Source organism: Parus major, chromosome 13, assembly GCF_001522545.3.
Source record: "Parus major isolate Abel chromosome 13, Parus_major1.1, whole genome shotgun sequence".
Taxonomy (NCBI): Eukaryota; Metazoa; Chordata; class Aves; order Passeriformes; family Paridae; genus Parus; species Parus major.
Window position 1 is genome coordinate 13,892,523 of NC_031782.1, and position 12,650 is coordinate 13,905,172.

General features: G+C 40.2%; 1 protein-coding gene across 3 annotated transcripts in view; it reads right to left on the reverse strand.

Moving 5' to 3' along the window:
* The window catches only part of SLIT3 (slit guidance ligand 3), a 465,259-nt gene that overhangs the window by 72,852 nt on the left and 379,757 nt on the right, over positions 1 to 12,650 (reverse strand). For all 3 annotated transcript variants that reach the window (XM_019008182.2, XM_015642087.3, XM_015642086.3), the window contains 4 exons: positions 8,878 to 8,946; positions 7,756 to 7,827; positions 7,519 to 7,590; positions 2,186 to 2,257 (listed from right to left, as the gene is read on the reverse strand). In XM_019008182.2, coding sequence (XP_018863727.1) covers positions 2,186 to 2,257; positions 7,519 to 7,590; positions 7,756 to 7,827; positions 8,878 to 8,946 — 285 coding nt within the window. The remainder of the gene's footprint in view (positions 1 to 2,185; positions 2,258 to 7,518; positions 7,591 to 7,755; positions 7,828 to 8,877; positions 8,947 to 12,650) is intronic.

A 12,650-nucleotide genomic window follows, 5' to 3' on the forward strand; every position in this document is an offset into this window, starting at 1 on the left:
CTCCAAATTCTAAAATTTGGAGCTAAAGCTATGTAGTTTGTTATGATATCTCCATTAGGGTGAGGTGATGTTCATGACATAAAGGAAATTTGGTGAAAATGTTCCTGTAGGCTTTAAACAGCTATGGAGAAAGTGATTGGACCATCTAGATTACACTTTTGCTCTTCCAATTACAGACCAACTCAAAACTATTGCAAAAGACTCTGACTAAAATCACTAGTTTTGTCTGTGCTACACAAACATCTCTCTGCAGTTGTAAAAGCCAGTTTGATGTTCCCCTTGTCCTGCCACAGGAGGCTTGGGCTGACCATCCTCCCCACACCCTGGTACTCAGCTCTCCCCTGCCACAACACCAATCCCATCCTCAGCCACACACCTTGCATGGTTAAGACAAATTTTTGTTCTCCCATGCCTTAGGAGTTTGATGGGTAGCAAGTCCAAACTGACTCCAAGTGCATGCATTCTTTCTCTTTGAAGATCTATATATCAGGAGGGGCTCAAAATGTATTTATTTTCAATCACATATGACTCAGTTTTGAGTAAGCACAGCTTTTTTGGGCACATGAAGAAAAAATTCATTGTGGTTGCTAAAAGTTTCAGGATCCCCTTTAAGAAACTGGAGAGCACAATTGCACTGTAAAATTCAACTGCTCAACTGTGCAAATTACACCCCAGACAGGTCTTATTTATTTTATGGATCCTATTTATTACTGTTCATTTGGGCTTTGTGTATTTTACATTTCTGGCAGCACATATATCTAAACAGAAAGACTGCAGAGATTGTATTGGGCCAAAGGGGGTTTTATCACTCCCTAAGGTGAATGGTTTACCCAGGAAAATTGGATCTCCACTTCATTTAATGTAAACCCTGAGGGAAATCCAAACAAATGGGACATGATATGTTTATTCCTTGAGCTCTGAAAACACCCCCAGCAGCCAGATTCCCAGTATGGAAGGTGTCACTGCACTTCCAAAAGCAGGTACAGGGCTTCAGCTCAGTCACACTTTCAATCCCAAGCACACAAAATTACTTGAATAAACTGGGAACAGGAAAAGCAAATGTGCAAAACCAATGATACCAAGGTGAAAGCTGGAAACACAGAAGATCATTTTTCTACTCAAGTTGCCAAGGTTGTTCTCATGATTTCTGTCCCTACCAATCTGAAATATTTTTATTTTTTACTGTTTCTAGAGGAACAAAGACAGAAAGCTGCCAGGAATGTATGCGCTATCCAGAAAATACTTAAATACAGTGTGAATCTGGTGTTCAGGGAAGTGTTCTGGAGGGCATGTTAAAGGTTAAAAAGAGACAATAAATAGATATAAACCTATGTTAAACATATCAGCTTGTGTGTACATCAGCATCAAGGCAGAAAACATCTGTATCAGCCTGTGAAACCACTCACTTCACAGAGGGACCAACACATCCCCAGCCCTCTGATTAACTGAGGACAGTAATCAAGAAACCTGCTGCACAAAATTGCTTTTCTGACATCAATTATCTAATAGTGTGAAGTATCACACACTATCTCAGTGAAAAAGCTTTTTCTGGTCACTCAAGTTTAGTTTGGAGCCATTGCAGCTCTTTGTCTTTCATCAACTAAACTGCATCTGAAAGTCTCCTGGCCCTCTACCAGTATAATAGTAATTTCCTCAAAAAGCTGAAATGCCTAATATTTTTTGCAAACTATGGAATGAAGTATTAATGCTGTGAAATGACCAATTTCCATCTGATTAAATATATATGTCTGTAGTAGTGATTCATCAACAAGTCCATATACTGACAACATTCCAGTATGCAAAACATATGACACTTATTAAGCAAAGAATTCACATTTGCTTAATATTTGCTCTTTGTGGGAGGTTTCCTGTCTCACTCTCAAACCATAATATGCTCTGCATTTCACATTGACAATGCTGAAAGAAAACCTTAAACACAAAGTCCACAGCAGAGAAAACTGTCACACTTGCTCATTTGGTTTTCCTTAGGAAAATATTTTTATAACTAATAACAACAGGTCCAAGCAATTTTTATTTCCTTTGAACAGATGCACTATGAATATCCAGAGCACATTATGAAAAGTGAGCAGGAAAAACAAAACAGCTATACAATCCTACCAATGTGTGCTGTTTTACAAATCTGAAACCATCAATCAAAGAGATGAAGTCAGGCAGAAGTACTTACAGATGGGACAGGGACACCAGGTCATTGAAAGAGCCCTCAGGAACACTGGAAATATCATTTCCATGGAGTGTCCTAGAAGGGGGAGAAGCAGGAGGGTATCAAACCACAGTATTTTATCTGTTCCCTGCAACTGAAGGAATTGATGCTTAAAAAGCGTATTTAATTTTGATTCTTTGGGAGTTAATCTTTGAGTTTCACAACTCATGAACTTCCATGCTTTATCACCTCTCCCTCTAGGTGTTGGCATTTAAAACAATGATGCAATCAGAATTGTTGGTGAGTGCTGCTGTAAATTAAAAAGGTGACATACCATTTATTCTATTAAAAACCTATTGATGACAAGTAGACCCTCACATCCAGACCCGTGTTCTCTTACAGAATCCCATTAGCCAGAAGCACAGCAAAAACAGAGCAGGGGAAATAAGAATTGTGAAAGTTAAATTAAGTATTGACTTCAGAGAGATCCTAGGAGAGAGAGAGAGGGTCCCTGAGGGTAATTACAGCCACACTTTGCTGCTCTTACAGTAGAAAATACATCTCTGTGCTACCAAGGGAAGCACCTGAAATCAGTTGTTTTAGGACATTATTCACGCTGTGCAAAGAAACTATCTTTTTTTAGCAACATTTTCAGGACTCCTGAAAGGAGTGAAAGGATTCTCCACTGTTTCCAGGGCAATTCAAGCACCCACTTTATCTCCTTCCTGAGAAATACATTTGTGTGTGGGCTACACAGGGAAGCATAAATGGGAATTACTGTCAGTGCCCCAGACATGGCAGAGGAGGGTGGAAAACAGAAAGCTGCTGTGTGTTTTGGAGCAGCTCTTACCCTCGAGTCATTTATTTTCTAACTTACCTGGTGATTTGCTGACACAGTGTATTGTTGAAACATTGAGTTTAAAACAATCCAAATCTCAACCCATGGAAACAGACAATAGCTCCAAATGAAAAACAAAGCATCTGATTTTTGGAGCCTTTCTTCCCTGGCACCACTTTCAGCTGCACCAGGATGTGCATGATGCCCTTCCAACATCCTGATTCTGAAATTTTCCTTTAAGCCTTCCTTGGTTTTGACTATTAATAATAACTTGGCATATATAAGGGTGTATCTCCAAGAAATGAATCTGAACAGGAACAGGAAGGATATGAGCTCCCACACAGTAACTCCAAATAAAACACACTCACTCAATTCTGAACAGAATGACCAACTGAGTGAGACAAACCCCACAGATACTAAACAAGGAGTATTTTGTTGGTGTGAGGAAGTCTAGTCAACCACTTGTCATCAAAATGGTCAATGAAATGAACACATTTAAATAAGCAGCTGCTCATAATGAACTTATTGCAAATCTTTGAAACTGCAAGACAATTCTCTGTAAACAGACAACTTATGTTAATCTTTGAGTTGTATCAGTCACATTTATCCTGTGAAGGAGTACAATTTCTTTTCTAGGTGTATTGGAAATATCCAAGAGAAGCTGAAGAATGACATAGCCATGTATCTGTAAAAAGTTAAACCCATCAAATAAAAACTTTAGAAGGATTGGCTTTATTACACTGAGGTGTTTCATGGATGCAAGTGCCTGCATTTTAATAAAAAAATCATGTCAGCAACATCATCACTCTTGTAACTAAAATGAAATGACAAATGCTAAACGCCCCCCCTTAAAACTCATAATAATAAATAGTGGTAAGAGAATTCAACAGTGCAACAAAATCTTTCCTCTTGGATCAACATCAGAAACACATTTTTATACCAAAACTCATAAGCAAATGGTCAAATAAAATCTTTCACATTAGGACAGTTAAAGCACACACACTGATGTGTGCATTCTCCCTTAAAAACACAACTTCTAGGGATCCCCCTGTCTAAACTTCAGTAAACAGCAGGGCTATGGACTTAAGGTGATGTGGATCTCCTCTGGAGGACAGAGTAACAGAACACTTGAGAATTCTTAAAATGAAAACTTCCTTCTACACAGAATCTCACTAATTCATTCCTTTGTCTTCAGGGAAGGAAATGAATTCAACATATCCTTTTGGACTGGGGTTTTCTGGTTGTTTTTCTTTTCTGAACCCTTCCCACGTCCTGCCTGCCAGCCCACTGTCCACAGCATTGGGTTACTGCAGACACAGGGGGGATGTGTTTTTGTGAAGAGCCACAACCCATCAGGGGCAAACACCTACAGGGAGCCCCCAAGGGTGCCAACCCTGCAGGAACCAGCACAGCTCAGGTGTCAGGGAAAGCCACAGTGTCACTGCTCCACACTCACAACAGCAGAGCTTTCACAAACTGACTGGATAAATACAAGGAATCATTCTCTTATGCCTAAAACCAAAAAATATAATAATAAGGAAACACCCAGATGCTTCTGTCAGGTCAAGTCAGTGCAGCACCCAGCAATGAAAGTGTACTGCAAAACCTTTGTGCCCAAAGATTATTGGTGACTGCTTTATCATCCAACATATTAGTGTTTGTCTAAGCTTTGAACTGCAAGAAATATCCATCAGTTTTCAGTAAAACTGCAGTATCTGTTAATAGAATATTCAGTAGGTAATTTTATCCCTTTTCCCCCCTAACTATAACATGGACAATTATTTAGTGACCTTAGAAAGTATTTTGATTTTTGGACTTTGCCTCTTAACTAAGTCACATGTGAAATTATGTGATTACACAATAATCTTTAAAATAATCTTGTCAGACCATCCAGAGAGTCTTAATACTTAAAATTTTTCTCAATCTCATCTTCCTTAATCTGTTTATATTTAGTTTCTAAGAAGACTAGCCTTGGACAAATTAACTGAAAAACAAATCCACAACTTTTCACTGTAACAGCTTTGGCTCAAAAACCCACTGATATCAACTTATGCTTATTAAAAAAATTCTCCAGACTTTACGTCCTGTGCTCCCCAGCACCCTTTGGCTGCTGTTCTGGATAAACCATGTGAAGACTGAGATTAAAGACCTGATTGTGTAAACATTGATAGATATTAAGATATTAAACATAAACATGCCGACTCTGCAGTTTTCTCACTTGGGCTTGTGCTGAAAAATCTAAGAAAAGGAGTTCAGAGTGAAATATCTGTCAAAGACCAAGTGCACCATACAGCTATGATTATTCTGATTTTCAAAGCACTTATTTACTGTATTTACTATAGAGGCAAAAAGTGAAGAAAACGTAAGGAATTTGGAAGACCTTCATGAGAAGTGTCTGCTACCTTCAAAGGCAGGCCCAGCCACAGGTAATGAGATCCCAATATTCTTTTTTATTAAAAAAAAAAAGAAGTGGAAATTGTTTTGCTGATGTTTTCTCTTTTAAGTTCCCCTGAGAGCGCGGATAATAAAAAACTGACAATAACAGATTTCATATTGTCTCTTGGAAACCATTTTCTCTTTGGAGAATTGATTTTTAGTAGCAACAGTGATGACACGTGGCAAAAGTTGTAGCTGATACCAGAGTTTTGTGGGCCATAATAAATCAAATCAATCTGGAGGCTTCCAAATGCAGGGAGCAGAGGCAGAGATCCCCATTTAGGCTTCATTTCACTGCTCTGTGCAAGGCAGTGGGGGGTTTCTCCCTTGAAGAAGGAAGATACTTTTTGATTAGCAGATCATTTTAAAAAGCCAAAAAACAACAGTTGTCATTAAAATACTGCCCTCTGTTTCTGCCCATATGTGGCCTGCAAGAACAGAAGTGAAAAGACAAATTGTAGCTATTGGAAAGAGGGAGGCATGGTTTATCTACAGTGTAATTCAGGGTAGAGAGCCTCACATGAGCTTTAATCAAGCTAGCTTGCATATCAGAAACAGGCCAGAAGACAGCTCCATATGGAATAATTTATTTGGCCATGGAACAGAATATATTAATCTGTGGCTGAATTTCAGGACTCATGTAACAGCTCAAATGTGACCATCCTAGTGCACTAGAAATCAGGATCCCGAGCCAAACTTAAGACAACAAATCCAAATCACGTATCTTTCTTGTTTTTACTAATGAAAAGTGGGAATCCAAAACTGTCTTGTAATTTGGGAGGTTGAAACTGAGATATCTGTTTTACCACTGAAACCACAGTGAAAGGCCTCAGCCAAGCAGCTCTGCCTTATTGCTTCCACAGTCCCAGTACTGCCCATGTTGACACTCTGATTCCACATTTATGGAGCCACTGCTCTTTAAATTAACACAAACTTCTGCATCTGAACATCATCTAATTTTTATTTATTTTTTTTAATGGAAACTATCAATGTGAAGTGTCAAAGCACTCAGGACAATCTTGACCTTCTCTGTCCTGAGCTTTGAGTGTTCAGAGCTCTTTCTCTTTCAGCACACTGAACAAACTCACCACAGTCAAGCCATTGAATTTATCCCCTTTGGCTGCTCTGCAAGTCATGGTGACTCATTCATGTTTTTGGGCCATGGGAAGGTGCCTTCTCCACCTTCCTGACAGCTGCATGTGGAGCCAGGTGTCCACAAAAGCAAGGCAGAGTGTGTTTCTGACAGTGAGAGGCAGTGAATGAGACACAAGCAGGGGCCAGTCCTGTAGATGCCTGAGGAAATCTGGGAGGAGGCTCTTGCTGTGAGGAACAGGCCCACAGCCCACACTCTTAAACAATATAAAGATGACTTTCACAAGAGATTGTAAACAAATGGTTTAATCCAGAAAGCTGCTGAAAGCAGCTACACTGGAAAGAAAGGAAGAGTGCAGAAAAGGACCTCCTAAGCAATAAACCACACATGGGGGATCCTCTGAGCAGGCCCCCACTCAATATGAGGTGTTATGTTATTCACAACTTAAGGACATTTGAGATGGGCATCTCAGTATTACTGGTGCCCAGCCAGTGGCTTGATTTATTCACTGATTTAGTGTGGGGGCTTCTAACTTCCCTTCAGATCACATTCTAGCTTGCCTGCATGAATCTGAATCCATAGGCAATATTCTGAAAATGCTCAAGTTTTCCACTAAGACACTCTTGCTGAAGCATCCAAGGGAAACTCACACTCTGACCAAGTGTGTCCAGGCTAAGAGAAAAGTCCATTCCTGTGGAGCACCCAAACATTGCTCAGGCAGAAGAGACAGACTGTGAAGTGTTTCAGAGACCTGTTCTCATGGCAGTTCCTGTACCCGAGCTTTCAGAGAAAAGCCAACCCTCCTGCAAATACGTAATTCCATCTTTAGCACCCACCTGCTCTGGCCTCTACCAGACAAACTGCAGCAGAGCACAAATACATTGACACTAATTATGAAAATTCATGAGCACCTGCCCATTAAGCCCTCCCTGCCATCAGCTGCAGCCTACCAAAGCTGCAGCTCAGCTGCATTGGAGGAGTTGCACTTACAGCACTCGCAGAGAGCGGAGCCCATTGAAGGCGTGGACGGGGATGCACCGGAGCCTGTTGTAACTCAGGATGCTGCAGAAGGGAAGAGCAGAGTCACAACTCCGTGCTGGCTTTGGTTATTTCACTGCTAATTCAGCCACAGATAAGCATGGAAAGCCACATTACACTAATTGCTCAACAGCTTAGATGGTGTTGGAAAAGCAATTAAAGCAGTTATCCAAACTTTGGGCTACTTACAGTGTTGATAACTGAGTCATGTTGCTGAAGGTGTGATTGGCCAATACACTGATGCTGTTGTTACTCAAATCACTGAAGAAACACAGAGAAAATATCATTTACATGTATGAATTAAGAAAAATGCTTCTCTGGAAAGGTTACATAATATCTGCACAGCAAAATGCTTGAAGCAATTGAAAAGTCATATATTATCAACTGGTGTATTTTCTGACCAACTGTGAACGAGCTATAAAGGAAAAGCACATCAGACTCCCCTAGAAAACCTCAGTCAGAAATATTAAGGCATCTTTCCAGCACACAGCACTCAATGAAAAGAACAAATGAATAAATGATACAAGCACTGCTGAATATTTACTGTTGCAACTTGCTTTACAATATATTCCAGGCACTCATCTTCAATATGCACATCATTTTGACAGCTACTAGAACAAAATTTCATTTCTCATTTTAAAAAGTCATTTAGGCTCTACCAGAACATTTTGTTTTGTTATTGGTCTCCCTTGAAAAGCAAAATTAGAGATGTTTCCAAATAAAAAAACACTTAAAACAAAGGATTCCATTTTTTCCTCCATGCTGTTTTTGTCTGAGGTTGCCCAGCCCATTGGACTGGAGTATCTGCACAGCTGATTCCAACAGGATTTGAAAATTCCTGATAGATAGCTCAGGCAGGAGATTTCACTCCTGTGTATTTCAAGGAGCAATTTACAGAACAAAGTCTAGCTGTGTCTCTATCTGCATGACTGTTCACAGAAGAAACAGCTATGCAAATTGCCATTGCCTTAGCATTATAAATACTGCCTCATCTAGCACAAATTAATGTGTCTCCTCTGCTAATGACCTTTACAGATAAATCTGCCAAGTGAAACTTCAGCAGCCTGTGTGAGAATTTTGTCCTCTTGGGGTCCTGCAGAGCAAGGGGCTTCTCAGGCACCCCACTCTTCATGAACATTTACTGGCAGCAGTGTCCACTGTGAAATTATTTCCAAATTCAAATTACAGAAGGTTTTGGGGGTTTGGTGTTGGTTTTTTTTTTCCCCCTCACCAATTATTTATGTTCCACCACCAGCATAGTGCAGAAAGAGTCATGCAATTTTGCTGACATTGAAACCACGTGTGTCTTACATCAGTGTCAGGTGTCTGAAGGCAGAGAGCCCCTTCGGCACAGCAGGCAGATGGTTTCCTTCCAAGTATCTGAAAAAAGGCAGATTTGACAATTACACAAATACGTTAACAAGAACTCACATCACCCAATCTGCACCATGAATGAGGACAATATAAAGTCAGTCACTAATGAAATTGCCTTTGATTCATTGATTTGAAACTCCAACAGCTTTTACTTTATAAATTAATTACCCCACATGCAAAGCACAACAACAGCTTATTGATTTACTTTATTTGTTTTACAACTTGGAAGTGCATAAAGGATTTCTTGCCTATAGCAAACAGAAATGACCATTTGGTTCTTCTGTGACAGGAGCTGAAGAAGGCGAGAGAAATTGCATGGCTTGTGTCCTGAACTTAGAGTTACCTTCCCAAATGCCTCCAACAGTGCTGACTGCTCCCTGACCTTGGAGGGAGGCTTTAAGTTCCTTGTGCAGCCAGAATGGGAAGAGGAGCTGCACTTCCAGATCTCTGTGCTGCAAAAGGTCCCACTTATTCCAGCATCAACACAAACTTCTACAAGTTTGATGGTGCATCCACCACAGCAATACACCCTCCTTACCTCTCCTTTTCACAGCACGCTGCTACAGGAGGAGAACTTGGTATAAATTAAAGACCCAAAGACCAAGGTCTCTTGGAACAGAGGTTCCTCCCACATGCACTAAATATATTTAACAATATATCTTGTGTTTCCAGTGTGGAAGTTGCTTGAGACACGACTGAACCCATTTCTATGCAGACATAGGCATGGTAGGGCTAAAGCCTTTGGGGATAATCCTGAGTCCTCATGCAGGCAAAAAGAGCCTCCATTTTGCAGTTTTTCTCCACTGAAGAAACATGATCAGTGAGTTACTCAGCAAAACCCCTGAAAAAACACAATAATTTAAAAAAGCTTGCCTAGAAGTGAGCATGGGTACCCCAGTCTGCAGAGCTGATTTGTGGCAGCAATGGGATGTGGGCATTTCCCTGTTTATTACAATAAAATAGACACAGAGCTGGAGGTTTTTTCCCTTAACCTTGGCTTTTAGGTGCCCCTGGAAGATACCAATGTAAGAAAGTTCCAATGGAAAGTGACTACTGTGGTACCATGGCACTATCAAGATGTTTCTCCAGACATCTTCCAGAAGCAACATCTACCTGGGAAACAAATCCATCCTTCTCAGAAAGCACCAGGGAGGAGGAAGGCATTCCTCCCTCCACAGCTGGATGAAAGAGAAAATGATATTTCTCTTCCTTACACAATGCAGCTGACTTTTCCTGAGGTAGACATGAGGCAACGCAATGATATGGAATGTTTTGAAACATAATCAAGTGTAGCCAGGAAATGGCAGCCCACAGACACCAGAACACTTAATGTGCTGCCTCTGCTGCTGAAAACAGAATCCGATAATCATGTTAAGAATTTTTATTCCACACATACAATTTCCTTTTCTTTGGCAACAGGCCCCCTTATTCTGCACTTACTATAGCAAACAACAATAATAATAGATTATCCTTGTGCTCTGTGTTCCCTTTCTATGTTAACTGTAACAGCACAGAGATACTTGTGTAAACTAAATCCAAGAAAATTTTCCCACAAACTTTATTTTTACATCTTTCAAAAAATAAAATCTATAAAAAACAACAGAATTTCTTACATAATGTATTTTATAGCCAGCATTATTTTTTCCCCATTTGTTCCAGCTTAATTATCTCTCAACATTTTCTGCTGCTTCAAATCTCTTTTCTACTGAACTCCAACTGAACTACTGCAGCCAGGCTCAGTTATCCCTTCTGGCTGTGCACAGGATCCCATCCTGGCAGAGCTACCCCAGAGAATGCACTGGAGCTCACCTAACTCCTACCAGGATTAGGCTGGACAAGGTGGGAATACTGACTTCTGACCTTTTTAACCAAAATAAATTACTTTCTCAATTAAAAAACTCTACTGAAATAATTAATCTCTCCCCTGACAATGATCATGAGTGTTGAGTAAGAGAGTTTCAGAGCCAGCAAAGCAGGGACAGTGACTAACCAGAGGACAGGTTAGTTGTGGAAAGCCACTTGCTTAATTTTGGCTAAATCTTTTATAAATTACTGTGAAAATGGAGTTCCTTGGTAATTTCCCACTATAAATTGCTATGTGGGAGATTCTCAGAATTTAGACATGCATGTCACATTTTTTAACAGGGCAAACCACATCTCTTTCCTCCAGCCTGCTGTGGATGCAGAAAGATGCTGGGAGTCTGTGCCTTCTCCTTCATCCCAGGAAATCACAAATCTCAAACCCATGCAAGAGGGGAGGTTAAGGTTCTAGTCTTTATTCCAAATGTAAAATTCTAAGGATTTCTAAAGGAAATCAAAAGCAGGTCATGTATTATGTATTTGCAAGTTATATATGATTTTAGTTTAGGAAAGGAGACTCTTGCAATATGTTGAATTCTTCAGGAACGTATTTTCAGGATATTCTCTTGTTGGATCTCAATATGAAACAGCCTGCAATTTAAACAAACTGATGGTAGTGAGCCAAAGTTTCTCCCTCCTCTTTTGCTTTCTGGGGCAATCAAAAGTCAAGGGTGCACATTTTAATTCAGTGCTTTATGAGTCAGACTAACACAGACATGCAGACCCCTGGAGTTAAACTCCTACAGAAGATCTGCTTTGAATAGCTCTGGATTTGCACTGCAGCAATTTGATGGTTATATAAATGTGCTAGCAGAAAACTGCAATACTCATACCAGTGGTACAGTTTCTGAATAAACACAATTTAACTCTGAAAAAAGTACTGATAACACACTTTTCATGCATCCATCAGAACAATTCACCACTGCTAAACCTCTCACCCCATTATCCAAAGCGTGGCAGCATTTTCTAAGCTAAAGGCAATTCTGAAAGCACATTTAAGCACAGGGAGTTTAAAATAACCAAGGCTTTTAGGGCATAAGAGGTTGCCAAGTATCAGGAGGATCTGGGATGCAGGACTAGACAACAACTGCAGCAGGGGAGATGCCTCTGTCAGAGCTGGGGTGTGCAGGGGAGTGCTGGGCTCAGCAGGATGGATGGGGGCTGCAGGGGGATTGGAAACTGGACACAGTGAATAGAAGAATTATTCCTGAGGGCAAATGGGCAGAGACACAAAACTTTGTGTATTTATGTATACATCTATATAAATAAAAAAAACCCCACAGATGAAGCTACAGATGCCCTGCCAAAAAAAACCCCTCAAAATAGCCATAAAAGAGTGAATGTGGAAGGAAGATTAAATTTTTAATTTTTTCCAGTCTTTAGCCAAAGGAATATGATGTCCATGGCATCTGGTATGCAAAGAAATTCTGATATGAATGAAGAAAAATAAATGTCTCATTTTAATTCTGGGAATCAAATTATTAATATATAGAGTCAAGAGTGAGTGTCAGTTGCCTTAAAATAGACCCTGACTGCTATCCAAAACAACCTCATTTGCTTCCTAAGGTTTCTAGGCTCTAGTTTAAACATCAGATTAGAGGGTTTTGGTTTTTTCTTTACCCTATGAATGTTGCTGAGAACCCTTAAATCTCAATAATGACTTGTAACTAAGAAGCAATTACCAGATCAAAAAGTGAAAAAAACACCTAAACCAAAAAAACCCCAAATATGTGTTCAGCTCCCAAAGCAAGCCACCACCTCCCTACCTGGAGAGGTTTCTTCTAGAACACGGCCAAGGGGGTTGGCACTGTGGGACAGGGCCTGCAGCAGCCCCAGGGCTCATCCAGCAT